The 27477-nt window shown below is 36.5% G+C and overlaps 1 protein-coding gene across 7 annotated transcripts in view; it reads left to right on the forward strand.

Moving 5' to 3' along the window:
* The window catches only part of EXOC2 (exocyst complex component 2), a 285590-nt gene that overhangs the window by 122018 nt on the left and 136095 nt on the right, over positions 1 to 27477 (forward strand). For all 7 annotated transcript variants that reach the window (XM_064597288.1, XM_064597282.1, XM_064597284.1 and 4 more), the window contains 2 exons: positions 9679 to 9804; positions 16428 to 16552. In XM_064597288.1, the coding sequence (XP_064453358.1) occupies positions 9679 to 9804; positions 16428 to 16552 (251 nt within the window). The remainder of the gene's footprint in view (positions 1 to 9678; positions 9805 to 16427; positions 16553 to 27477) is intronic.

Raw genomic sequence — 27477 nt, forward strand, 5'->3', positions numbered from 1 at the left:
TCTCTTTCTGTCAAAAAATAAATAAAAATCTTAAAAAAAAAAAAAAAAGAAGTAGTAAGTGGTTCAGATTTCTCCCCATTCCACCAGACTGTACTCCTTCTGGATGTGAGGTAAGATAGCAGGTTTTCTGTGTTCTATTATAGGAGCGAATATTTCATGAAACAGGATTTCTGAATATGATGAACATGATGAAGATAGTGCCTATATTTCATCTGGCCCTTCATTATGAAGTGTCATTGTTTTTATTCAGGCAGTCTCAGGATCCTATTTTCTTTTTTTTTTTTAAGTTTTTTTTTTTTTTTTTAAATATTTATTTGTCAGAGAGAAAGAGAGAAAGAGCATAAGCAGGGGGAGCAGCAGAGGGAGAGGGAGAAGCGGGATCCCTACTGAGCATGGAGCCGGATGCTGGACTCAATCCCAGTTTCCTGGGATCCTGACCTGAGCCAAAGGCAGCCGCTTAACCAACTGAGCCACCCAGATGTCCCCAGGATCTTATTTTCAAAATGAAACCTTGTTGCATTCTAAACCTAAAGAATGAATTGTTAAATTCCTCTGTTAGATTATCTGCACTTGGACTTTTAACACTGGTTGTAATTGTTTAAGTAACCCCCAGGCAGCAGAACAATGGTTAAGAACTGAGACAGTCCTGTGAAATAAAATACAGTTTTAAATAGATAGACTGTAAATATTTCAGACAGGAAAAGGTTTCTTGATGTCTTTTTAAGTAAAGTTGGTTGGTCTTTATGCATGGAATTTAAGAAATCGAATTAACATATAAATGTTTTTTTAAAGTCTTAAAGCCTTTACACAGTTGTTTGAGGGAAAAAATGTTAATTGTATTTAGTCTTGTGGTCTTCAGAGAAAATTTCATAAGCAAAGATGGTGATAGATTTTCAGAGACAGCAATCCTACATTTAAAAAGCCACCTTTTTTCCAAGAAAGATTCTTTTGTATATAAAGCATTTCTTAGCAGATCTAGGTCATAAGGTTAATATTCTTATGAACATTGCATTAGATCTTCCTCTGGATTCCCATTTTTATAGTCATAACAGATACTGGACCTAGTAGAATGGTGCCTTCCAGATTATAAACACTAGGGCACAGAACAAGAGATTACCATTGTACCTTAAACATGCTTTGACGTTTATCCCTAAGTATTCCTCCCTACTCTTCCGTGACCTACCTCTATAGCCCAAATGGGATCTTTTGGTTTTTCTAAGGGGAGACAAAGATGGGGGAAAAAAACAGGAATAAAGATTAACATTCAAAAAACGCATCCTAGCTTAAATACTAAAGGAAGGCTTTGTTTTTGTTTCCCCCCCACCCCGAATTGTTAACCATTTTGCTGCTCTTCCCTATATTCACAGCAGCCCTGTGTCCTGAGTTGTTACACACAGAAAACTTTCACCACCTTACAAGAAGTGTCATTCGTCTCTTAAAATTCCTATGAAACTGGTCTAAAATTAGACTGTTTTCAGGTTTCCTGTCAGGAAAAGCCTTTGGTTAGCCCCCTACTGATAATCTCAAACAGGATTTTTAAAGGTAGCCTTCAAAGGTGTTTTTTGTTGATGTTCTGAAAATGATTTTAACTCTTAAAATACATACTGGCTCTATCTAATAACTCAAGGGAAAACAGCAGCCTGCTCGTAGAGTAATTATTCCCTTCTTTCAGATATGTACTTAATCAGGACTTCCCTAATGGACATATTACAATAGGGGCACAATAGGAGACATTTAGAATAGGAGCAATAGCTTAAGTAAGCAATAGAGTCTTTAAAAGAGTCACACAACAGAAGAAAATACATTTATATGTGGCTCAGGTTCTCTCTGGAAAACTTAGAGATATGTTACACCGGAGAGGTTTATTCTGAATCATCGCAGTATGGACCTATTATGGAAGAAAAAATATTAAGAACAGAGGCACTGTGCTAAATATCTGCTCTTTCAATTTTTTCACACACTGAGCAGATTATTAATTACATGCTGAAATAAAAATATTTATCTGATGATCTTAAGATATAAAAGGCTATATTTTCAACTCAAGCTTGTAAAATACATGCATAAGATATATTTTATAAGTTATATTCAATTTTCTGAATTTACACAGTATAACTAAACTATTTTTTCTTGATATTTAAAAACTACAGCTGTGATCTTTGTGTACATAACATTTGTGTGTGTGTGTGTGTGTGTATACACTATTAATTAGTGTAGTTAATATAATTGTGGTATTTTCATAATGTCGGATTAAGTAAACTTCCTGGACTCTAGATTAAAGTATAGCCTCTGTAGGAAATCGGCAGCAGGTTCATCAAATTTTTTATGGAACTACAAAAATATTTCCGTGGTTAAAAAGACAGTAAAAATGTGTTATACCTATATTAAATATTTTAATAAAATTATAATGTTTAAAGTTGTTAAAATGAGGTTGAAGATGGTTCTTTTATGAAATTTATTTTCCGGAGATTTAAAACATGGTTTCTCTCCTAAATATTGATCATAACAGTATGAATCCAGAATAATAGAAGTTTATTTAAAAAGAAGAAAAGGAAAGGCACAACTGCAGCGACTATAGATAGGAGATAATTACTTTGATTTCCACCTGCTCTTCCTAAGTCCCTTCCGATGTAGATTACACAACCCCAGCTTTATCTGCACCCTTGTTTTTTTGTTGTGACCAGAGTACTTTTTTAATTGGCTTTGGACGATAAAATGCTTCTAATGGGATTTTATTCACTTGCTTTGAGATTTATAAGCTGTAAGGGATGTATAGAAGAAAGCAGATTCAAGAGAGAGAAATAGAAGTATCAGTTTATGACAGCTATAAAAAACATTTCTTCAGCAAAGTGGTGGTCTGATTTTCCTTTCCCCTTTGTCCTTTTTTCAGAAAGAGAAAAAACTCAGGTCATGTTCAGAATGCCATGAATTAGATTTACAATGCATACCATTAGACAGAGAGAATGAGAGACAGAGAGCATGAGAGGGAGGAGGGTCAGAGGGAGAAGCAGACTCCCTGCTGAGCAGGGAGCCCGATGCGGGACTCGATCCGGACTCGATCCGGGACTCCAGGATCGTGACCTGAGCCGAAGGCAGTCGCTTAACCAACTGAGCCACCCAGGCGCCCCAGTGCATACCATTAGAAATCATCACTGTTGTTTGTAAATAGTATAGGTTTATATAAGAAGTGTTAATTACCTGAATGCAGATCAGCAGGCTTTTATATGATTGCAGATTTGTTTTTTAATCTAATTTGAAAAGATAATTTTAGCTACCAAATTAAAATTATGACTAGTAATTAATACTAGTAATTTAAGTAGTGTTTTAAAGTCAGTGACCTAGGACTTATGAATAACATAGCATTCATTTGTAGATCTGTATAGTAAAATAACAGCTGTTAAACATCATAGGAAAGAGTTGATTAAGTTCTTGTTTCTTCTGTTTTATACTAGATTCAGTTCACCTTACAATGAATGAATGGTCTATCTTTGTTAAATCAGACAGGCCAACAAGGCTTATGTCAAAAGGACTTTTTTTTTTTTTCCCCGATTTTTTTTTTTATCCTAGCAGCTGGTTCTTTTCTACTGTCTTGGCTTACTGTACATCTGGAAGAAGACTTCTTACAGCTGGGAGCCATTTCATGTCTAATTCATGTCCCCTGTCCTTAAGAGAGAAAAATTTTTTGACAATGCCTGTCAAGCACACATTGAATGCTAGCATTAACTGGTAATTTTAAAATATTCATTATAAATATTTTAATTTTGTATTCTATCATTTTGTAATAATTCTATTGCTTACATATTCTAAGCATGTTTTCTCTAAGATCTATATAGAATTACAAAAAAAAATACAGTACTTTAATAAAAACATAAATAATTTTATTTTGGTATTCACCTAACCAGCTTATTATAAATATCTGGTTCTTGCTTATATAGCCAATGTTAGCTAATAAATACTTCCTCGTAGTTCACACCTATGGTTTTGCTTTAAAATATATTTCCTCTTTTACTTTGCTTTAAAATATATTTCCTATATTTTCCTCCTCTGTTTTGAATGATATTAAAATACACCAGAATTTCTGCCTGGAACCTGCTTAGGACAGTTCTGACTCTCTAAAAAGTGAAGTGAGGTTAACAGGAGTATGTTAAATATGTCTCCCTTAGTTTAATTTAGATTAAGTGACCCTTTTTAAATTGAGGAAATGCCCCTGTAGGAATTTTAAATATAGAGAGAAGAATAAGATCAAAAAGAACATTTTTATCTGTTGACACAGGTCTGATTTGTGAGGAATTTGTAATTCGGTCTTGATACGTCCGCCCCCACCCCCCAGCTTTGGCATTGAAATTCTTCTGTGTGGTGTGCTTGAAAGGAATCCCATCCTGCCTGTGGGTCTGTGGAGACTCCTGGCCCCGTGTGTTTGGTCAACAAGCAACAGTGGGTGGTCGGGCTGCAGCGCAGGACAAGGGCCCGCTGTGCGCAGGAAAATGTGTTCAAAGGTGTTTAAGGGCAGTAAGGAAGTCGGCCGCCCTTCTGAGAGTCCGGGGGCTATAGATCAGTGTTCTCCACACCATGGTAGACTGTGAGAAAACTTGCTGCAAGAGGCACGAAGGATGAGAAAATATAGTAAACTTATTCACCTGGTTCCACATCTGCAGGCTTCCCTTAAGAAAGGTCTCTTCTGCCCTTTATGTTGTAGAGTCTGTTAAACAAATGTTGACTGCTATTTGCATTTAAAATAGGGAAAACTTGCACAGGTTGAGTTGAAAGGATTTGACTGATACATGATAAGGTTTCCTGGAAGTCTTAGGAGTACTAGGTATAATCAGCATTTTCTATAAAGTCTAAACTTCATTATCAGTTTTTGTAGGAATCATTGTTTTAATGTAAACTGTTAAGTTTTGAGCTTTTGAGATCCATAGGTCAACATAAAGCTGAAGACTTTTTATTTAGTAGAAACCTCACAGTTGGAAAAAATTAGCAAGTGTTTCAATTTGTTAAGAGCAAATTGTGAAAGATTGATAGTTTATTTTCTTTTAGAAAGGTAATACATTTTAAACTTTTGATTATTTCTACACTGCAGCTTTTATTCTCTTAGTGAAGTCACTAGGATTGTTTTATTAATGTTCTGTAGAAGGTAACTTCAGCAACTTTTGAAAGTAAATTTTCCCTTTTTCTCTTAATTAAAACAAATTTTCTGTTCTGTTTGTAGAGTGTTCCAGAAATGGTTTTTCTAATTTTATGTTTGTTTACAATCTGTTAAGTTTCTCCTACATCCTCATAATTAGAAGAATTCCTTTTGAGAATGCTGGTAGCATATTACAGAAGCTTTAGCTGGAGAAATAAAACATGGATTCTTATTTGTCAGTAATTGAGAAGCTTAGTCGTTTGGTTTTTTTTTTTTAATTTTAAGTGTTTGAAGGTTTTTTTTTCCCCCAAGATACTTCTTCCAGGCATCTGTAGATAAACTATGTATCTTTTCTTATGATATATTGGTAAAATCATAATTCGAACACTAGTTTGTAGAATTTAGAAGACATCGCTACACCCTTTTAGTTCTAGGATTTTGTTTGTATCATTTTTCCTGCAAACACCACATAGCATTTTTAGAACTAGAAGTACTATAGTGATGGTTCTCATGCTATGGGATGTGTCCCTATATGGAATTTTCTCTCCCGAGTAATCTTTACCCTGTAATTATTCCCCAGATTTCCCCAGATATCTCTGACTGTTTATAGCCAAATACTTTCGATCTCATAAGCGTTTATTCATTTGAGTGTATTTATTGGTTACCCTGATTAGCGTCGTTAAAATAACCAAGTTGTAAGATCCCATAATAACAAGTATTTTGAAATTCTGATGAAGTTTTCACTGTTACTTTTTTGTTGTCTTTATTATTTTCCTTATATAATTTCTATTTAAGGCTTAATTTTCACATGTGCTTCTCTGTGTAGAGGCAGACTTTTTAGATAACACCACTAATCAGTGTTCTAAATTGTAGGAATAGTGAGCAAAATAAACATGTTTTCCATTTTGTTCTCAGTGGTGATTTAAAGTTTCCGATTCTGACTTCATACCATGGAATCACTATTTTACACCCAAAAAAGACTTTAAAAATTTTATTGTGTCAAGCCCTGATTTTTACAGGTCATGAAGCATTGGCCTATTATGATTGCTTAAGCTAGCTGCAGAACCCCCTTCCAGTTGTATAAACCATGAGAATCTTGGGTTAATCCCTGCCCCAATTTCAAATATAGCAAACAATTTGTTAGTATTAACATAAATGAAGCCAAAAAGTTATAACGTTTCATCAAGGCCGTAATCTTATTTAATAAAAGGCTTTAAAAAAATTTCATCTAGAAAAAATTATAGAAACTGTTCATTTCTAGAGAAAATTTACTGTCAAGAAAACAAATGACCTCTCAGAACCTAATGCAGTATTGAGAAAGATAAAGACAAACACAATTTTACAAAAACTTTAGTCTCTGTCACCTGCAAAATGTCCCATGACAAGCTAAAATTGTAATGAAAAAACTAAAGTTGTGTGTATACAGTTGAATACCATCCTCAGCTGGATATCAAGGGGCAGATAATTTAGGTTGTTAGGGAAAACACACCAACACTGATTTCAGTTGCACATAAGTTAGAGCATGATAATATGAAACTTCCTAATTATTCTCATTTAATAACCATATGTTTTATATAATGTATATATGTCTCTTAAACACATCAACAGATGTTGCTATCATACTGTGAGGTAAAACAATCAAGAGAAAATATACTGATTTCTTGTAAGATATTTTAAAGCCTTTTGTTGATTTGATGTTAAAGAAATAGTTTTTCTCATCTTTTTCTGTTTTCTTTTCATAGTAATGCTTATTTATCATCAAAACCGCTTCATATTTGTAATAACTTTTTAGAGTAGGAATGCCACGTCATATAATTTAAGTTTAAAAGGAGGGTATGAGTCCTCAAGGTTTTTTTTTGACTCTTGATAATAAATAGTTTCTGACAACTGAGATTTAAAATGTTTTCTTTAATTCTCTCTTCAAAGGATAATCTTCCTAATTCCCTATAAAATAACTGATCTTAAGACCTTTTTTTTTTTTTTTTAACAACAACAACAACAAAAGAGCAACGTGTTAGAGAGAGAAGCTCCTTTCTGAGTTTAATGCCCACTGTTGAGTTTGTAGGGCTTATGCATGTGTGTGGTGCTGAAGCGCTATCTTCTGGTCACTCCGCAAAAATGCGTCTTGCAGATGTGTTCCAGATGCTGGTCAGCCCTGAGAGTGTGTATATGCTGTTTTAGCTCCCTGGTGCTGTGCTATACTTGATGGTAATTCAACACTACCAATTAGGAAATTAGCTCATGTTAAATTTTCTTTTCCTGATGTTATAGAAAATGATGATATAGTTTCTAAAAGAAGAAAAGCATATTCTTAATATAGTTTCTGTTATTAAAGGGGAAGATAAATCAATCCTTTAACAGTTTCAAAATTCAAGATTTACTTAAACTACATAAATGACTTAAAATCTAACCATTTATATTAAAGTTGTAAACACATCAGTTATAGGGAAAATCTTTTTCTGAGGATCTACTTGAATAATGATAATTATATTTTTTGTAGGAATGGTACATAATGTATTTTTAGGAAACCAGGAAGTGCTTTCCTTCTTAATACAAATGTAGTTTTGGGGCAGCTGGGTGGCTCAATCGGTTGACTGTCCCAACTCTTGGTCTTGGCTCAGGTCGTAATCTCATGGGTCGTGAAATCAAGCCCTGCTTGGGCTCCGTGCTCAGCAGGGAGTGTGCTTGTAAATTTTCTCCCTTTGCCCCTCCCCCCACTCATGCTTGCTCCCGCTCTCTCTCTCAAATAAATAAATAAATCTTTTAAAAAATGTATAGTTCTGAAACCTTCAAGAGTAACATGTAACTTTTTATGGTAGGCGCCACATCCAGTGTGGGGCTTGAACTCAGTGACCCTGAGATCAAGTCAGGTGCTCTACCTGCTGAGCTCTCCAAGTGCCCCACATGTAACATTTTAAATTAAAGCATTCTTTTCTTGCACCTTTTTATATAAAATTTTATATATATTATAATTTTTATGTAAATATTGTGATGGGCTCCTTTATATTTCCTTTTAAAGTATATCAGAAAGTTGATATTTCGATATTATTCTCGTGAATTCTACAATCAATAGCAGTGGCAACTGTATAAACTGCAAAGGAAAATGTCCTAAGTCATTAAAAGCTTCCACACACTTGGCCTTTAATATAGGAAAAAAATCAATTATAAAAATATTATTTCTTCATTGTATTTTCTTACTCTGTATCACATATAATTTATTTTGTTGTTTTAACAAATAGTTTGTTGTTTTAAAATATGGAATTACACAAGTTGTATCTTAGTGTTTAGAAATGCATGTAAATGAAACATTTAGCACATAGTATGTCTTCAGTAACATTCTGTTCCACTAAAAAATCTGTCCGATTTAATTTCTATTTCTACAAACCCTACCTTAGTAGAATTTGTCAGAATACAGGGAGATAGCTCATATTGTATCATGTTAAGTGGCTCATGATAGGAGGAGCTCCTGAAAGCAGGTTCTCCATGGCATATTTTTACTGTATTTTATTTATTTATTTATTGCTCTATTTTCTGCCTCTACTACCAGAATGTAAATACTTTGGGAGCGGGGCATTATCTATTATTCATCACCTTATCTTCAGGGCCTATAGTTCCTGGCACATAGGAGGTACTCAGTAAATCCTTGTTCAGTGTTATTGAATAATGTTATCAGTGGCACGGATATGTTTTATCTTTTGCGTCTGAAAACAAATCTATATGCTTTTATTATTCTATTAAATTATAAAAGAAGGAATAGAGTTCTTACTGAGTAATTTAGTATCAGTCACTCAGTATATATTGAGGGAGTTATTTGCAGAAGGTCCAGTGATTGTGGACAGAGATATAATATTTAACTCTTAAACCTGAGAAGATAGTATTTTGATTTGGAGATAGGAGAAAATTGTTAATGAACAATAGAAGGCAAAATGTCAAATCTACTGCATTAAAAGAGAGTCAGAACTCTGACTTCCAAGTGTGAAGTTGTTTTTCAAAAAAGGATTTCTCATCCTGATTTTTAGGTCTGTAGACCTTCCCCCACTTTTGCCCCTGCCAGTTTTGCTGAACGCTCATTCTAAAATGATACATGAGTTTCTCTCACAGTTTGTTACATCTCTGTAGTAAGCCAGAGTAATGGATTGAATCCTATCTGAATCTGTCATGTTGGGAATGACTTTTAAAAGCTATTTAGAGAAAATATTTTTTATTTTGCTTGGCAAATGTTTTATTTAAAAGAATGGAACAATTGAGGAAGAAATAACTCAGAGAAGCAGCCCATAGAGACTATGGACTCTGAGAAACAAACAGGGTTTTGGGCGGGGGGGTTGGTTAGCCCGGTGGTGGGTATTAAGGAGGGCACGTACGGCATGGAGCACTGGGTGTTATACGAAAACAATGGATTGTGGATCACCACATCAAAAACTAATGATGTATTGTATGGTGACTACCTTAACATAATAAAATTAAAAAAAAAAAAGAATTACTACTCAAAAAAAAAAATAAATCAATCAACTAAGTAAGAATATATGGAATAAATGGAAATGTCACCTCTCTTCTAGGTACTCCAGGCCTTCACAGTCCCATGTTGGATCTGGATAATGATACCCGTCCCTTGGTGTTGGGTCATCTTAGTCAGACGGCATCACTGAAGAGGGGCAGCAGCTTTCAATCTGGTCGAGATGACAGTAAGTATCTCTCACTGTCCCCCACTTTGTCTTTTAACTTTGTACTTGTGCAATTTCACGCATTTTTCTCTTGGAAATTTTCCTAATTAGTTGTGTTACTGCTGCTAAATATTACCAACCTTCTTCATAGGTGAATGTTTATTCAACATACATAGTTAAAGTCTAGTTTTATTTTTCCTGTGATTGACTTTTTAAAAATATGCCACAGAAAATATTTTGTGAGAATTTCTTTAAGATGAAATTTGTAACAAAAGTAATCTCTATAGTCAGAACAAAGAAACACCTCTTTTATGCATTTTAAAATTTGCTTTGGAAAGAGGGTTAATAATATATTAATTGCTAATCATTTTTCCTGAGAATAAAGCATCTCATTATAACTATGTTACGTTTCTTAACTTTCTGAAGTTGATATTTACCTACTGTTTATTTACCTGTGTGAGATACAAAATTATTGGTTATAATGCATTTGGGTACCAATTAAATGCTATTAGTCACTGGTTATTTATAACCTCAATAACAGATCTAAGAAATCCAAATAGGGTGGGATGCCTGGATGGCTCAGTTGGTAGAGCATTCAACTCTTGATCTTGGGGTTGTGAGTTCAAGCCCCATATTGGGTGTGGAGATCACTTAAAAATAAAATCTTAAAAAAAAAAAAAAAAAGAGGGGCACCTGGGTGGGTCAGTTGGTTAAGCGACTGCCTTCGGCTCAGGTCATGATCCTGGAGTCTAGGGATCGAGTCCCGCATTTGGCTCCCTGCTCAGCAGGGAGTCTGCTTCTCCCTCTGACCACCCCCCCATGCTCTCTCTGTCTCTCATTCTCTCTGTCTCTCAAATAAATAAATAAAATCTTAAAAAAAAAATCCTAATAGGATAATAGAAATATCTTACTTTATATTAAATACCTCTAAAGTTTATTTTAAAGTATTTTATATTATTACAAGTATTGGAGTAGGGCTTTTTCTAAGGTTTCATTAATAAATATGAGTGAATATCCATCATAAGAACACCTTAAAATTAGATGATTCATTTGTACTAAATGGAGGGCTCAGTGTTCCTTCTTGTCCTGTTCCCATTTCCTACCAAGCCCATCAAACTAATATAAACAGTGAAAGAACAGAATTACTTGCTTCTGTATACTGTGGTGTATTGTAGCCCTCTAAGCAAATAAAGCCCTCTAAGCAAATATGGCCTCCAGGATCTGACTCTGGAGTGCAGCCCACCTGAGTTTTTAAACAATACTTCCTTCTTTTAATTAGTAGGAAATTATGGCAGGTCTAAAAACCCTCCACCTCACTCCTTAAGTAATTTACTACCATCAGTTGACATGCTAACAGGCTTAAATCAATTAGAAATATTGAGTCTTGACTTTAAATGAGTTATATCATCTTGAACAGTTCAAATTTATCCTGCCTGGGTTTTGCCAAACTTCTTGGATCTATTTTATGAGATTCTGGAAATTTTCATCAAATTTAGAAAATTTTGGGCCTTAGTTTTCTCAGGTATTTTTCTGTTCTATTTCCTTTTCTGGGACTTCAATTACATGTATGATAGGCCAATAGATTATCTCACAGATCACTGAGGCTCTTTCCCTGTTCCTCCTCCCCTCCAGTTTTTCCACTCTGCTTCATTATAGAGTCAATTGCTATGCCTTCAACTTCTCTGATCTTTTATCTGCAGTGTCTAACCTGGAAATTCCAGATACTGTATTTTTCATCTCTAGAAATTCCACTTGGTTCTTACAAATATCTTACCTTCCTGCCCTCATTATTTTCATGTTTTCCTTTAAATATTTGAACATTGTCCTTATTGGTTAATTCGGGCATCTCTGTAATTTCTGGATTTGTTACTACTGACAATTTTTCTCTTGGTTTCTGGTTATTGTTCATATTTCCCTGCTCATCATGTGAATGTTCAGTGTTGAGTATCTGAGTTCTGTTGTCTTCCTTTAAGGAATGCTAGACTGTTTTATCAGTTCCTTACAGGTAAGTTTGAGCCGTTCAAGGCTTTTGCTAGTTTGCTAGAGCAGGTCTTGAATAGCCTTCATTCTAGGGATACTTTAGCCCGACCATTGACACATGATCTTTTGGGTCTGTACTGAGTGGCCCAGGTAATTGATGAGGACTGTTCCCTCTGGCTGTTCAGAGCTAGAAGGTCTCCCTGTCCTGTATTATTTCTCGGAACTGTTTACCTTACAATTCCCTGGTTGTTCTTTGCCTGGCTTTGTGAAGTTTGACTCCATATATGCAGACCTAGTTCTCAGCAAAGACTTAGGAGGACTCTTACACAGATTTTTGGAGCTTTTCTTCTATGTAGGTTCCTTCTGGAACTCTTTCCTACATTTTCTAGTCACCTCCACCTCCTTTCCAGCTCAGAAAGGCCATTGAGCTTTGTTTAGGTTATGCCTCCTTTTGTCTGTGTTGTCTAGAAATTGTAGACAGAGAGCCATGGCAATTGTGGGCTCATCATACATTTCCCTTCCCTTGGGAATCAGTCCTATGCTGCTTATTGTCCGGTGTCTGAAATAGTTTATATTATCTACCTCCTGCCCCCAATTTTCTAGTTGTTTATAACTGGAGGTTGAATATAATCTTTATTACTCCAGTATGGCTGGAAGTAGAAGTAAAATACATGTTTAATTTCCTTAAAATTATTACTTGAAACTGAAACATTGAGGAAGATTGCTTATAGTAAATAGTTCTTTTCATCAGTCTTAGGAAATAACTCTTGAAGTTATTCTGTAACTGATAATAGCATATGGGAATTTAAGACATGTTGAATTCAGTAAGAAGATAAAACCCAAAATCATTTTCAAATAATGATCAGAATTTGGATGAAGTAGATGTAGAAGGAATGGGTAAATAGGACTCTCATTACATACATATATACATAGGTATAAAGAATCCATTAGTAATAAAAAGATCAAATAAAACATGAGACTAAAAATTATTCCCTGTCACTGGGCAGGAGGCTGCAGGGACCTGTCTGTTTTCCAAGAACCTTGATGATTGAGTGCCAGCACATTAAGGAATTGCAGAACTCTCAGCTCAGTATGATTATTTGGTACTATTATTTAGCTGCACTATTACCACTCTGTACTATAGTGAACTTAGACAAAGTAATTTTACCAATTACTCTGTCATAAAAAATTCAGCTGAAGAAATCTTTTTGGAAGCCTTATGGGATTTGTTTTGTAATGTTTTTATTTATATTTGTCCAACTGTTTTTCCTATCATAAAATCACTTCAATTAGAATACTTATTAATTAATGGATTTAACAAGAGAGAAGCTGAGTTTAATTTCTGTTTATTTTGTGTTTTTTTAAAATGAAATTTTCCTTTTCATCGGTGAAAAGGCAATGTTCCTTATTTTTCTTTGGAGTGGAGGCGATGCCCTGTGACAGACTGATCTTTGAGACCTACTGCTCTCTCTATATAGAATATCTGTATCTATGTAGAATACATGGATATGCAATAAGCCAGGCCACTCAAAGTGCTTGTCCAGCATCAGATCCAGTAGAGACTTGGTTCATCATAGGGTGTTTTCACTTTGATTTCCCAGCAAAAAAGCTTTGCAAAGAATATATAAGATAAGGATATTAGAAGAGTTTCTCACAATAGGGTTATATAAATAGTTGTAAATATAGCTGCATGGAGGAGCTCAGACCTTTGAAACACTAATTTAGGGGAAGAGGTCATGTATGAGTCTACTTGCTACCACATGAGGCAGGTCTTCCAGTGCTTCAGTTTTTAGATTTTCTTGTCCTATTTCTTACTTTGTCATTGGCCCATCATACACTGGGCTGTGGCCTATGCTTTGTGTAGGGTACTGCATGCCATTTGGAAAACAGTGCTTACCTGTATGTGGTTTGTCTGCTTTAGCTCTGTCTCCAGATGAAAAATACCTCTAATCTCATTAGACTCTTGTCACATTATCATTAGGACTCCTTTCATTGATTGTTCGATTGTAGGCTCTGTGAAGGCAGAGACCTTCCCTGTTCACTCAGTATTAGTGGTGAGCATATTAGACAGATATTAAGGTATAGCCATAGGATTAGCACACAGGGGACACTTAATAAATATTGGCCAAATAGACAAGTACAGTTTACAGTGTACCCCTAAGTAAAGAACCGTGCCTTTCACATATGTGACAACTGAATTTAAAGCTTTCTCCCACAACTCATAGACAAAGGGCTAATATACCTAATAGGTAAAGAGGTCTATAGTGCACAGATTGGAAGTCTGAATGCTCTTAAGTATATGAAGGTAGGCACTCAACCTCACTTACAATAAAAATTTAAAAGACCATGTAGCACCACAGTGAGATACCAGTTGGCAGAATCCCCAGATTTTTACCGTTTGGAATTTTGTGTGTTTGGTTTGTTCATTGGTGAGATATTATAAGGAAGCTTCAGTGTGTTTATGTGTGTTGCTGGTGGGTATGTAAAGAATCCCCATGGAGGTCAATTTAATAATACTTACTAAAAATCTATGTACTCTTGGACCCAGCAGTTCTTTTTCTGAGAATTTATTCTACACTGATACTTGTACGTGTGCTGAATGTGGTAGGCACAGTTATTGATTAAAGCACTTATTTTATTTTATTTATTTTTTAAATTTATTTTAAAGCACTAATTTTAACTACAAAACATTGAAAACGGTCTTGTCCATTATAAAGGGATTTTTTAAAAATTATGATACATACAAAATATGAACTACAGTTGGCCCTTGAACTGCACTGGTTTGAACTGTGCAGGTCTACTTATGCATGGATTTTGTTCAATGAATATATTGGAAAGTTTTTTGGAGATCTGCGACAATTTGAAAAAACTCTCAGATGAACCATATAGCCTAGAAATACTGAAAAAATTAGAAAGGTATTGTTGTAAGAGTACAATATATAATACATATATAAAATATGTATTAATCAAATGCATTATATAATTGGTAGGTTTCCTGGTCAACAGTAAGCTATTAGTAGTTCAGTTTTGGGGGAGTCAGAAGTTATTCATGGATTTTTGACTGTGCAGGGGGTCATTGTTCCTAACCTGTATTGTTCAAGGGTCAGTTGTACTGTGTAACTGTGGGGAAAAAAGTATTTTATGTACGAATAGGGAAAAACTTCAGGATCCATTATTAAATGATAAAAGGCCCAAGTGTCAAAATGGTGTGTTTAATATGCTTTCATTTGTGTGAAAGAACATTTGGGTGGGGAGAGAATATGTATTTATATTTGCTTGTGTATATAAAAGACATGTTAGAAAGAATCACAAGCAACTGATAACAGCAGTTTTTTTTTTTTTTTAAAGATTTTATTTATTTACTTGAGAGAGAGAGAGAATGAGAGAGAGAGAGCACATGAGAGGGGGGAGGGTCAGAGGGAGAAGCAGACTCCCTGCCGAGCAGGGAGCCTGATGTGGGACTCGATCCCGGGACTCCAGGACCATGACCTGAGCCAAAGGCAGTCGCTTAACCAACTGAGCCACCCAGGCGCCCAGATAACAGCAGTTTCTTATGGCTGCAGCTGGGAACTAGGCCAATGGGGAATGTAGGTGGGATGTAGATTTTGTTCTATATACCTTTTAAGTTTTCTAACCATATGTTGTTTTAAAATAAATAAAATCCACCCTTCCCCACTAGAATAACAACAGTAATAATAGCAACAGAACTTTTTGCCTAGGAATATTTTGAAAGGAAGCTGGTAGTTGATGAAGGAGTTAATGCAAGTTCCCTTATCTGACCTTTCTTGGAAGTTGCTGAATAGAAGTTGGAAGTTGACCCCAGAGGTTCTCCTGATCATTGCTGTGAATTGGACAGTAGGAATACCTCTGCCCTGCTCCTGCTGGAGGCTGTGTAACAGAACAGCAGAGCTGGGTAGCAGGGCATGGAGGAAGGAGGAAACAGGAAAGAATGTGATAAAGAAGAAGGGAAGAAATTGGAAGTGATTAATGCTCACTGAATTACTAATTTGTTTTTATTCCTATGAACTTATTCCCATAAGAAACCTATAAGACCTTATTTCCCACTTACAGTAATTGTATTAAATGATATGTAATCCAAGAGGCTTCAATATTTTTATTTTTCTTAAATTTCTTTGTTATGGGAAGAGTTATTCATTATACGATTATACTTGAATATGTTCCTTTATGATAACTTGAGTCAGCATTGAACTTTCAAGTGCGTATATAGTGGCATTTCTAACTGGTTGATATTTGCCTCCAATTTAAGGCTAATTGGCCTTGCCCTGTCTTTGCCTTACTTTGCTGTTTGAAGACATGACTTTTGAAGAGAAGTAGAACATCCTGAAGACAAGGTTGAAAACCCAAAATATGCTCCTTGCTTCTCCTTCTGTGTCCTCCTGACCAGTCTGCCACTCCCCCATCTGCCACGCCCCTTTGAGAACAGCGGGGTATTTATTCTCTGTGTATTCTTAAAGTGTATTCTCCATGCCAGCAGTCTTTAGTAATGTGATGTGGAAAAGGAAATACTGGTCTATCAGCAAATTAAAGCTCTACAGCCAAAGTGGGACAGAGTGTGACACATTTTTAGGTGGGGGAGCAGTAATATATTCAACCGATTTTTATTCTTGATTCAAAGTATATTCATAGTATTTTCCCCCCCTTAGCATGGAGATACAAAACTCCTCACCGGGTGGCATTTGTTGAAAAGTTGACCAAGCTTGTTTTAAGTCAGCTGCCTAACTTCTGGAAACTCTGGATTTCATATGTTAATGGAAGCCTTTTCAGTGAGGTATGTATACAAATTTGACTGTAGATGTAGCTAAGTCATTGTGTATTCTAGTCATAAAAATTTTAGATTTTGAAGTGACTTTTTTAAAACTTCCGAGGCCCAAAGCCCAAATTACCCATGTAATTATGGAATTTCCTAGTTGGAAAGGATTTAAAGATCTCATTTTCTAGTCCCCTGTGATCAACCTGTAGAAGTTGTTATAAGCAGTTACATTTTCACAAGTAGCACATTCATTTGGTGTTTTAATCATAGAAATTATGAACAGAAAGTAATGACTGATTTTTGTAACTCAGACTCATCACTCTAGTGTCTCACTTCAAGTGCCCCACGAAAGGCCCCCAGATCCTGGAGTATAGACTCTAATGCCCTTTGCCTTGAGCTGCGGAGGAGCTTCCCACCTGTAACGTGGAGAAGACCTCTCTGGTTTTGTGTCTCTATGGAGAACTCTTTACAGCTCTGGGAGATGGGAGAGGTAGAAATCTTCCTGATGGTGAAAGCTATTTCCTGCACTTGCCAAAATAGAAAGTGGATATGGAAAAGGGCTAACTGGTTTTGGTTTTTTGCACAAAAGCACACCTTTGTGGTTCAAGACCTTTCTTGCTTAGCAGAAAGTGGTTGGATGTCCAGGGGTCCATCAGTCTCTCTTGATCCATGGACGTTTATTCATGCTACTTTTAAAAGAAATATAATTGTCCTCTGGAATTGATATTTTTCCTTTGTGTATTTAATTCTTATTTGCCCACTTTCTCTTTTCTTTTAAACCTAGTAGATTCCTAAATCCTTGTTCATATGAGTGGTTAGTATTCTAAACCATAAAATTTACGTAGTGTAAGAAAAATGGAAAAACTATAGTGCATGAAAAAAATGGTTACTACATAAAAATCAATTTCTTATTCATGAGTTATCACTGTATTTTTCTTCCTTTTCAGCAGTGTATCACTTACTGTACATTATAAGTAAACACTAAAATATTATAGTAACACATAATATATGTCTTATGTCCTTTTTGTATTACTTGGTTATACAGAAACGCTATTGAGAAGTTAACTATACAGAGAAAGTCAGTCTTCCACAAAATAGATGTAGAGTTTGGCTGGCCTTCATAAATGCAAAGTTGATTGTTGCTACTGAGAATGAGAATGATTCATTTTTTTTCTCCTACAGATTTTTATTTAAATTCCAGTTACTTAACATACAGTGTAATATTGGTTTCTGGTGTAGAATTTAGTGACTCATCATTACATACAACACCTGGTGCTCAACTCCTTAATCCCATCACCTATTTAACCCCCACCCCCGCCTCCAGTAACCATCAATTTGTTCTCTATAATTAAGAGTTTGTTTCTGGATTGACCTTTCTTCCCCCCCGCCTTATTCATTTGTTTCAAAAATTCCACGTATGAGTGGAGCCATATGCTATTTGTCTTTCTCTGACTGACTTATTTTACTTAGCATAATACTCCCTAGATCCATCCACATGCTTGCAAATGGCAAGATTTAATTGCTTTTTTTGACTAATATTCCACATCTTCTTTTTTGTTTGTTTCAAATTTTTATTTAAATTCTAGTTAGCTAATATATAGTGTCATACTGGTTTTAGGAGTGGAATGTAGTGATTCATCACTTACATACAACACCCAGTGCTCATCACAACAGCAGCCTTCCTTAATACCCATCACCCATTTAGCCCATCCCCGGCCCACCTCCCCTCCAGTTGACCCTCAGTTTGTTCTCTCTCTACTCGCTTATAGTTTGTCTCCCTCTTTTTTTTTCTTCCCCTCCTCTATATTCATCTGTTTTCTTTCTTAAATTCCACATATGAGTGAAATCATATGGTATTTGTCTTTGACTGACTTATTTTGCTTGCATAATACACCCTAGCTCCATCCACGTTGTTGCAAATGGCAAGATTTCCTTCTTTTTGGTGACTAAGTAATATTCCTTTGTTTATAAATACACTACATCTTCTTTATCCATTCATCAGTTGATGGACATAGTTTGCTATTGTTGATAATACTGCTGTAACCATCACAATGCAGGTGCCCCTTCAAATCAGTATGTTTGTATCCATTGGGTAAATACCTAGTAGTGCAACTGGTGGGTCACAGGTAGTTCTGTTTTTAACTTTTTGAGGAAACTTCATATTGTTTTCCAGAGTGGTTGCACCAGTTTGCATTCCCACCAAAAGTGCAAGAGGGTTCCCCTTTCTCTGCATCCTCATCAATACCTTTTGTTGCCTGTGTTGTCAATTTTAGCCATTCTGACAGGTGTGAGATGGTATCTCATTGTGTCTTTGATTTGCATTTCCTTGATGATGAGTGATGTTGAGCATCTTTTCATGTGTCTGTGAGCCATCTATATGTATTCTTTGGAAAAATGCCTTATATATAAGACATATTCATGTCTTCTGCCCATTTTTTAAATGGATTATTAATTTTTTGGGGGGGGTGTTGAATTTTATAAGTGCTTTGTATATTTTGGATAGTAACTCTTTATCAGATATGTCATTTGCAAATATCTTCTCCATTTCCATAGATTGCCTTTTAGTTTTGTTGTTTCCTTCACTGTGCAGAAGCTTGTTATCTAAGTGTTTCATAGTTTTTAGAGCATAGATCCTTTACCTCTTTGGGTAGGTTTATTCCTAAGTATCTTACGGTTTTTAGTACAATTATAAATGGGATTGATTCCTTGATTTCTCCTTTTGCTACTTCATTATTGGTGTATAGGAATGCAACAGACTTCTGTGTATCTATTTTGTATCCTGCAATTTTACTGAGTTAATATATCAGTTCTAGCAAGTTTTTGGTGGAGTCTTTTGGGTTTTCTCTATAGAGTATCCTGTCACCTGCAAATAACAAATGTTTGACTTCTTCGTTACCAATTTAGATGCCTTTTATTTCTTTTTATTGTCTGACTGCTGAGGCTAGGACTTCCAGTACTATGTTACTTGAGTGGATATCCCTGTCTTGTTCCTGACCATAGAGGAAAAGCTCTCAGTTTTTCCCCATTGAGGATTATATTAGCAGTGGGTTTTCCATATATGGCCTTTATAATGTTGAGGTATGTTCCTTCTAAACCTATTTTTTTTAGGGCTTTTATCGTGAATGGGTGTTGTACTTTGTCAAATGCTTTTTCTGCATCTATTGAAAGGATCATATGGTTCTTATCCTTTTTTTTATTAATGTGGTTTATCACATTGATTGATTTGTGAATATTGAACCAACTTACAGCCTAGGAATAAATCCCACTTGATCGTGGTGAAGGATTCTTTTAATGTATTGTTGGATTCAGTTTGCTAGTATTTTGTTTAGAATTTTTGTATCCATGTTCATCAGGGATTTTGGCCTGTAATTCTCTCTCTCTCTTTTTTTTAAAGATTTTATTTCTTTGACAGAAAGAGAGAGAGCACGCAAGCACAAACAGGGGGAGCAGCAGGCAGAGGGAGAGCAGGCTCCCGCTGAGCAAGGAGCCCAATGCAGTACTCGATCCCAGGACCCTGGGATCATGACCTGAGCCAAAGGCAGCCATTTAACTGACTGAGCCACCCAGGCGTCCTGTACTGCTCTTTTTTAGTGGAGTATTTATCTGGCTCTGGAATCAGGGTAATGCTGGCCTCTTAGAATGAGTTTTCAAGTTTTCCTTCCATTTCTATTTTCTGGAATAATTTGAGAAGAATAGGTATTAATTGGTGTTAAATATTTGGTAGAATTCCACTGGGAAGCTATCTGGCCCTGGACTTTTGTTTGTTGGGAGATTTTTCATTACTGATTCAATTTCTTTGCTGGTTATCCATCTGTTCAAGTATTCTCTTTCTTCCTATTTCAGTTTCGGTAGTTTATATGTTTCTAGGAATTTATCAATTTCTTCTAAGTTGTCCGATTTGTTGACATATAATTTTTCATAATGCTCTCTTACAATTGTTTGTATTTCTTGGTGTTATTTCTCGTCTCTCATTTGTGATTTTATTTATGGGTCCTTTCTCTTTTCTTTTTGATAGGTCTGGCTAGGGGTTTATCAATTTTATTAATTTTTTCAAAGAACCAGCTCCCAGTTTCATTAATCTATTCTGTTGTTTTTTAGTCTCTATATCATTTATTTCTGCTATAATCTTTATTATTTCCCTTTTTCTGCTGGCTTTCGGCTTCATTTGTTTTCTTTTTCTAGCTCCTTCAGGTGTAAGGTTAAGTTGTTTATTTTAGGTTTTTCTTGCTTCTTGAGGTAGCCCTGTACTGTCATTCACTTCTCTCTTAGGACCACTTTTGCTGCATCCCAAAGGTTATGGACCCTTGTGTTTTCATTTCTGTTGGTTTCCATGTATTTTTTAAATTTCTAATTTGATTTCCTGGTTGACCCATTCATTCTTTAGTAGTATGTTATTTAACCACCATGTATTTGTGGTCTTTCCAAATTTTTTTCTTGTGGTTGACTTCAAGTTTCATGGTGTTGTGGTCTGAAAATATGCATGGTATGATCTCACATTTTTTGTACTTGTTGAGGCCTGATTTGTGACCTAGTATGTAATCTGTTCTGGAGAATGCCCCAAGTGTACTTGAGAAGAATGTATATTCTGTTGCTTTAGGATGGAAAGTTCTGAATATATCTGTTAAGTCCATCTGGTCCAGTGTGTCTTTCAAAGCCATTGCTTCCTTTTGATTTTCTGCTTAGATGATCTATCCATTGATGTAAGTGGGGTGTTAACATCCCCTACTATTATTGTACTATTATTGTATCCCCTACTATTATTGTATTATTGTCTTATTATGGTGTCTATTAGCCCTTTTTATCCTGATGAAGTCCCGATAGTTCATTTTTGCCTTTGTTTCCCTTGTCTTTGGAGCTGTGTCTAGCAAGAAGTTCTGCAGCTGAGATAAAAGATGTTGCTGCCTGTGTTCTCCTCTAGGATTTTGACGGATTCCTGTCTCACATTTAGGTCTTTCATCCATTTTGAGTTTATTTTAGTGTATGGTGTAAGAAAGTGGTCCAGTTTCATTCTTCTGCATGTGGCTGTCCAGTTTTCTCAACCCCATTGTATATTGTATTAACATAAAGAGTTCCTTTATGGTTGCTATTGTTTTATGTATTTGGGTGCTCCCATGTTGGGCATATAAATTTTTACAGTTGTTAGATCTTGTTGGATAGACCTCTTTATTATGAAATAGTGCTCTTCTTCATCCCCTATTACAGTGTTTAGTTTAAAATCTAGTATATCTGATATAAGTATGTCTGCTCAGGCTTTCTTTCTTTTGGTGTCCATTAGCCTGATAAATGCTTTTCCATCCCCTCATTTTTTCTCTTCTTTTCTTTTCTTTTCTTTCTTTTCTCTTTCTTTCTTTCTTTCTTTCTTTCTTTCTTTCTTTCTTTCTTTCTTTCTCTCTCTCTCTCTCTTTCCTTCCTTCCTTCCTTCCTTCCTTCCTTCCTTCCTTCCTTCCTTCCTTGTTTTAGAGGTAGAATTTAGTGATTTATCAGTTGCATATAACACCCAGTGCTCATTACATCAAGTGCCCTTCTTAATGCCGATCACTGAGTTGTCCCTTCCCCCCATCCACCTCGACTCCAACAACCCTCAGTTTGTTTCCTAGAATGTCTCTTATCGTTTGCCTCCCTCTAAATTTTCATCTTATTTTCCTTCCTTTCCCCTATATTCATGTTTTATTTCTTAAATTCCACATATGAGTGAAATCATATGGTATTTGCTGTTCTCTGACTGACTTATTTCACTTAGCATAATACCCTCTAGTTGCATCCATGTTGTTGCAAATGGCAAGATTTCATTCTTTTTGATGGCTGAGTAATATTCCATTTTATATATGTACCACATCTTTTTAATCTATTCATCTGGCGATGGACATATGGGCTCTTTCCATATTTTGGCTGTTGTGCATATTGCTGCTATAAACATTGGGATGCAGGTGCCCCTTTGGATAAATACCTAGTAGTGTAATTGCTGGGTCGTAGGGTTGTTTTGTTTTTAACTTTTTGAGGAACCTCCATACTGTTTTCCAGAGTGGCTGCACCAGTTTTCATTCCCACCAACAGTGTAAGAGGGTTCCCCTTTTTCCAAATCCTCGCCAACATCTGTCATTTCCTGACTTGTTAATTTTAGCCATTCTGACTGGTGTGAGGTGGTATCTCATTGTGGTTTTGATTTGTATTTGCCTGATGCTGAGTGATATTGAACATTTTTTTTATGTGTCTGTTGGCCATTTTATATGTCTTCTTTGGAGAGATGTCTATTCATGTCTTCTGCTCATTCCTTCAGTGGATTTTTTGGTTTTTTGGGTGTTGAGTGTGGTAAGTTCTTAATAGATTTTGGATACTAGCCCTTTATCTGACAAGACATTTGCAAATATCTTCTCCCATTCTGTAGGTTGCCTTTCAGTTTTGTTGACTGTTTCCTTTGCTCTGCAAAAGCTTTTTATCCTGATGAAGTCTCAATAGTTCATTTTTGCCTTTGTTTCCCTTGCCTTTGGAGATGTGTCTAGCAAGAAGTTCTTGCAGCTGAGATAAAAGATGTTGCTGCCTGTGTTCTCCTCTAGGATTTTGACGGATTCCTGTCTCACATTTAGGTCTTTCATCCATTTTGAGTTTATTTTAGTGTATGGTGTAAGAAAGTGGTCCAGTTTCATTCTTCTGCATGTGGCTGTCCAATTTTCCCAACACCATTTGTTGAAGAGACTGTCCTTTTTCCCCTTGGATATTCTTTCCTGCTTTGTCAAAGATTAGTTGACCATAGAGTTGAGGTTCTGTTTCTGGGTTCTCTGTTGTGTTCCATTGATCTATGTGTCTGTTTTTGTGCTATTAACATACTGTCTTGATAATGACAGCTTTGTAATACAGCTTGACATTGTGATGCCTCTAGCTTTGGTTTTCATTTTCAACATTTTTAACATTCCTCTGGCTATTTGGGGTCTTTTCTGGTTCCATACAAATTTTAGGATTGTTTGTTCCAGCTCTGTGAAAAATGTCAATGGTATTTTGATAGGGATTGCATTGAATGTGTAGATTGCTCTGGGTAGCATAGACATTTTAACAATATTTATTCTACCAACCCCGAGCATGTAATGCTTTTCCATTTCTTTGTGTCTTCCTCAATTTCATAAGTGTTCTGTAGATTTTAGAGAACAGATCCTTTACCTCTTTAGTTAAGTTTAGTCCTAGGTATCTTACGGTTTTTGGTGCAATTGTAAATGGGATCAATTCCTTGATTTCTCTTTCTTCTGCTTCATTGTTAGTGTATAGTAATACAACAATATGCAACTGTACAATAATGCAACTGGTTTCTGTGCATTGATTTTATATCCTGCGACTTTGCTGAATTTTTGTATCATTTATAGCAATTTTTGGGTGGAGTCTTTGGGGTTTTCTGCATAGAGTATCATGTCGTCTGCAAAGAGTGAGAGTTTGACTTCTTCTTTGCAGATTTGGGTGCCTTTTATTTCTTTTTGTTGTCTGATAGCTGAGGCTAGGACTTCCAGTACTACGGTGAACAACAGTGATGAGAGCGGACATTCCTGTCATGTTCCTGATCTTAGGGCAATAGCTCTCAGTTTTCCCCTGTTGTGGATGATATTCACTGTGGGTTTTTCTTTTTCTTTTTTTTTTTAAGATTTATTTATTTATTTTTTATTTATTAGAGAGAGAGAGAGAGATAGTAAGAGAGAGCATGAGCAGAAGGGGAAGAGGGAGAAACAGGCTCCCCGCTGAACAAGGAGCCCAACATGGGGCTTGATCCCAGGACCCTGGGATTATGATATAAGCCGAAGGCAGACACTTAACTGACTGAGCCACCCAGGCGCCCCTCGCTGTGGGTTTTTTGTGTCTTTTATGATATTGAGTTGTGTTCCTTCTATCCCTACACTGCAGAGAGTTTTTGTCAAGAAAGGATGATGTATTTTGTCAAATGCTTTTTCTGCATCTGTTGAGAGGATCATATGGTTCTTGTCCTTTCTTTTATTAATGTGGTGTATCACCTTAGTTGATTTGCGAACGTTGAACCACCGTTGTAGCTCATGAATAAATCCAACTCGGTCGTGGTGAATAATCCTTTTAATTTACTGTTGGTTCCTATCAGCTAGTATCTTGTTGAGGATTTTGGAATCTATATTCATCAGGGATATTGGTCTGTAATTCTCCTTTGTCTGGTTTTGGGATCAGTGTAATGCTGGCCTCATAGAATAAGTGTGGGAGTTTTCCTTCCATTTCTATTTTTTGAAACAGTTTCAGAATAGGTATTAATTCTTTTAAAGTTTGATAGAATTCCACTGACCATCCCCTCACTTTCAATCGCAGGTGTCATTGGGTCTAAATAAGTCTCTTGTAGGCAGCATGTAGATGAGACTTTTTTTTTTTTGTATATTCTGACATCCTATGTCTTTTGATTGGAGCATTTAGTCCATTTATACTCAGAATTATTATTGATAGATACTTATATAGTGCCATTTTATTGCCTGTTTTGTCGTCTTTTCTGGAGATTTTCTCTGTTCCTTTTTAGTCATTGTCACTTTTGGTCTTTCCTTCCCACTCAACAGGTCCCCTTTAATATTTCTTGCAGGGTTGGTTTAGTGGTCATTAAGTCCTTTAGTTTTTGTTTGTCTGGGAAACTCCTTATCTCTCCTTCTTTCTAAATGATAACCCTTCTGGGTAGAGTATTCTTGGCTGCAGATTTTTCCCATTCAGCACATTGAATATATCATGCCACTCTCTTCTGGTTTGCCAAGTTTCTTTGGAGAGATCTGCAGCTACCCTTATGGGTCTTCCCTTGTAAGTTAGGGACTTCTTTTGTCTTGCTGCTTTCAGGAGTTTTTCTCTAACAACTATATTGTACAAATTTAACTACAGTATATCTTGGTGTTGACCTGCTTTTGTTGATTTTTATGGAGAGTTCTGTCTCCTGAGTTTGGATGTCTGTATCCTTCCCTAGATTAGGGAAGTTTTCAGCTATTATTTCCTCATATAAACCTTCTGCCCACTTTTCTCTCTTTTCTTCTTCTGGGATTCCTATGATATGAATGTTTTTATGTTTGATTAATTCACTGAGTTCCCTAAATCTATTCTTGTGATCCACAATTCTCTCTTTTGTTTGGCTTCATTATTTTCCATTGTACTATTAGCTATATCACTTATTCGTTCCTCTGCTTCTTCTATCCTTGTGGTCATTATATCCAGTCTGTTTTGAATCTCAGTTATTGCAGTTTTCATTTCTGTTTTTTTTTTTTTTAACTCTTTTATATCTGTGGTAAGAGTCTCCCTGATATCTTCCATGCTTTTCTCAAGCCCAGCGATTATGCTTATGACTGTTGCTTTAAATTCTGCATCAGGCATATACTTATATCTCTTTTGATTTGTTCTCTGCCTGTAACCATTTTTTGTTCTTTCTTTTGGGATGAATTCCTCTGTCTGTGTTTTGTGTAGGTCTCTTTTTCTGTATTAGAAAATCTTGTTGTATTTCCTGATCCTGAGAGCCTTATGAAGAAGAGGTCATACAATGTCCAGGGCATGCTTCAGGGAGTGTCTCTGGTGTATGCTGCATGCATTCTGCTACTGCATTTGGAAGTGTTTGGACATTGGACAGAGTGTGGTAAGTTTTAACTAGGTGTGCTCTGGTCTGCTTGTTAAATGAGACGTGATGCTATTTCCACTACAAGTGAAGTTTTCAGAACTCTATGGTTAGTTGACATGATGTGTGCAGGGGGTTGTGCTGGTCTTCTGGAAAGGGGCCCGCTGCCCTGGTCCTTAGGCACATTTGCCTGAGAAAAGCAGTACCAGCAGAATGCAAGGGAATGGGACTTGGTGTAAGCAGGTTAGGCAGCCAGTGTTGGCATTGTGCTGTTGACTGAAGTTGGTTTATGCTGAGGGGTGGGGAGATAAATGGTGCCAGCCAGCTCCTTTGTCCCTAGAGAGGGGTCTCTATGCTTGCTGTTCTCAGGGAAGCACTCCCAGAAGAGTGAATAATTTCCTCTTGTGCATCCCAGGTGTTTTTCAGATTGCTGTTTTCTCTCTGTCTGTCTCCAAGTTGCTTGCCTGCCTGGAGCAGCACAGTGCACTTTGGGTAATATCCCAGCCAAGCCTGCTGACTTTTAAAACTCCAAACTTTAAGGTCATGCTGTAGCGGGACCTGAGCTAGTCTTCTGGGGAAGGGTCTCGCTGCCCTGGGACAGATGCAGGTTTCACTGAGAAGGGCAGTCATGCTAGAGTGCAGAGGCGTGGGATTTGGAGCAAAGCAGGCTAAACAGCCAGTGTCCAGGTTTTCTGCCCTCAGCAGGTGTCTCTGTGCCTATGCTGAGAGATGGGGGAAAGAAATGGCACTCTCCAGCTCTTTTGTCCCCCAAGAAGTGTCTCTGTGAATGCCACCTCTCACAGATGTGCTCCAAGAAGAGTGAACAGTCTCTACCCCATGTACCTTATGTGATCCTCAGATTGTGCTGTCTGCCCTTGTCTGCTTGCCTGCCTTCTCTCAGGGAGTAGGGTCTCTATCTCAACCAAGCCCAGTGACCTTTGAACTCCAGTCTCTGAGCCCTACTGGTTGCAGAAACTCACAAAAAGCCCCTCTCCAGCCCCTCTCATTTTCCCAGCTAATGGCTTTGGGGAAGTAATCTCCTTGTGCATTTCCCTGGTGCGCTCTTCTCTCTCTCTCTCTCTCCTTTCTCTGTGAGTAGGGCTCCTTCCCCTCTGCAGCACCCGTGATCCTTTTCTCCCCCAAATCACACCTCCACAATTCTTATCTTCCTTGATTTGGCCTCTTTTCTCCCTCTAATTGAGAAGTTTGTTCTGTCAGTCCTTGGGTTGATTTCTTGGGTATTCAGAATGATCTGATAGGTATCTAGTTGTATTTGAGGGACCAGGCAAGCCTAGGGTCCCCCTAGTATGCTACCATCTTAGCTCCTCCCAATCCGAGGAAGTGCATGCTTTAATTTCAGTTTTTCTGG

The sequence above is a fragment of the Mirounga angustirostris genome, unplaced genomic scaffold (genome assembly GCF_029215605.1).
Source record: "Mirounga angustirostris isolate CCGP_5_RB_7025 unplaced genomic scaffold, mMirAng1.0.hap1 SCAF_8, whole genome shotgun sequence".
NCBI lineage: Eukaryota > Metazoa > Chordata > Mammalia > Carnivora > Phocidae > Mirounga > Mirounga angustirostris.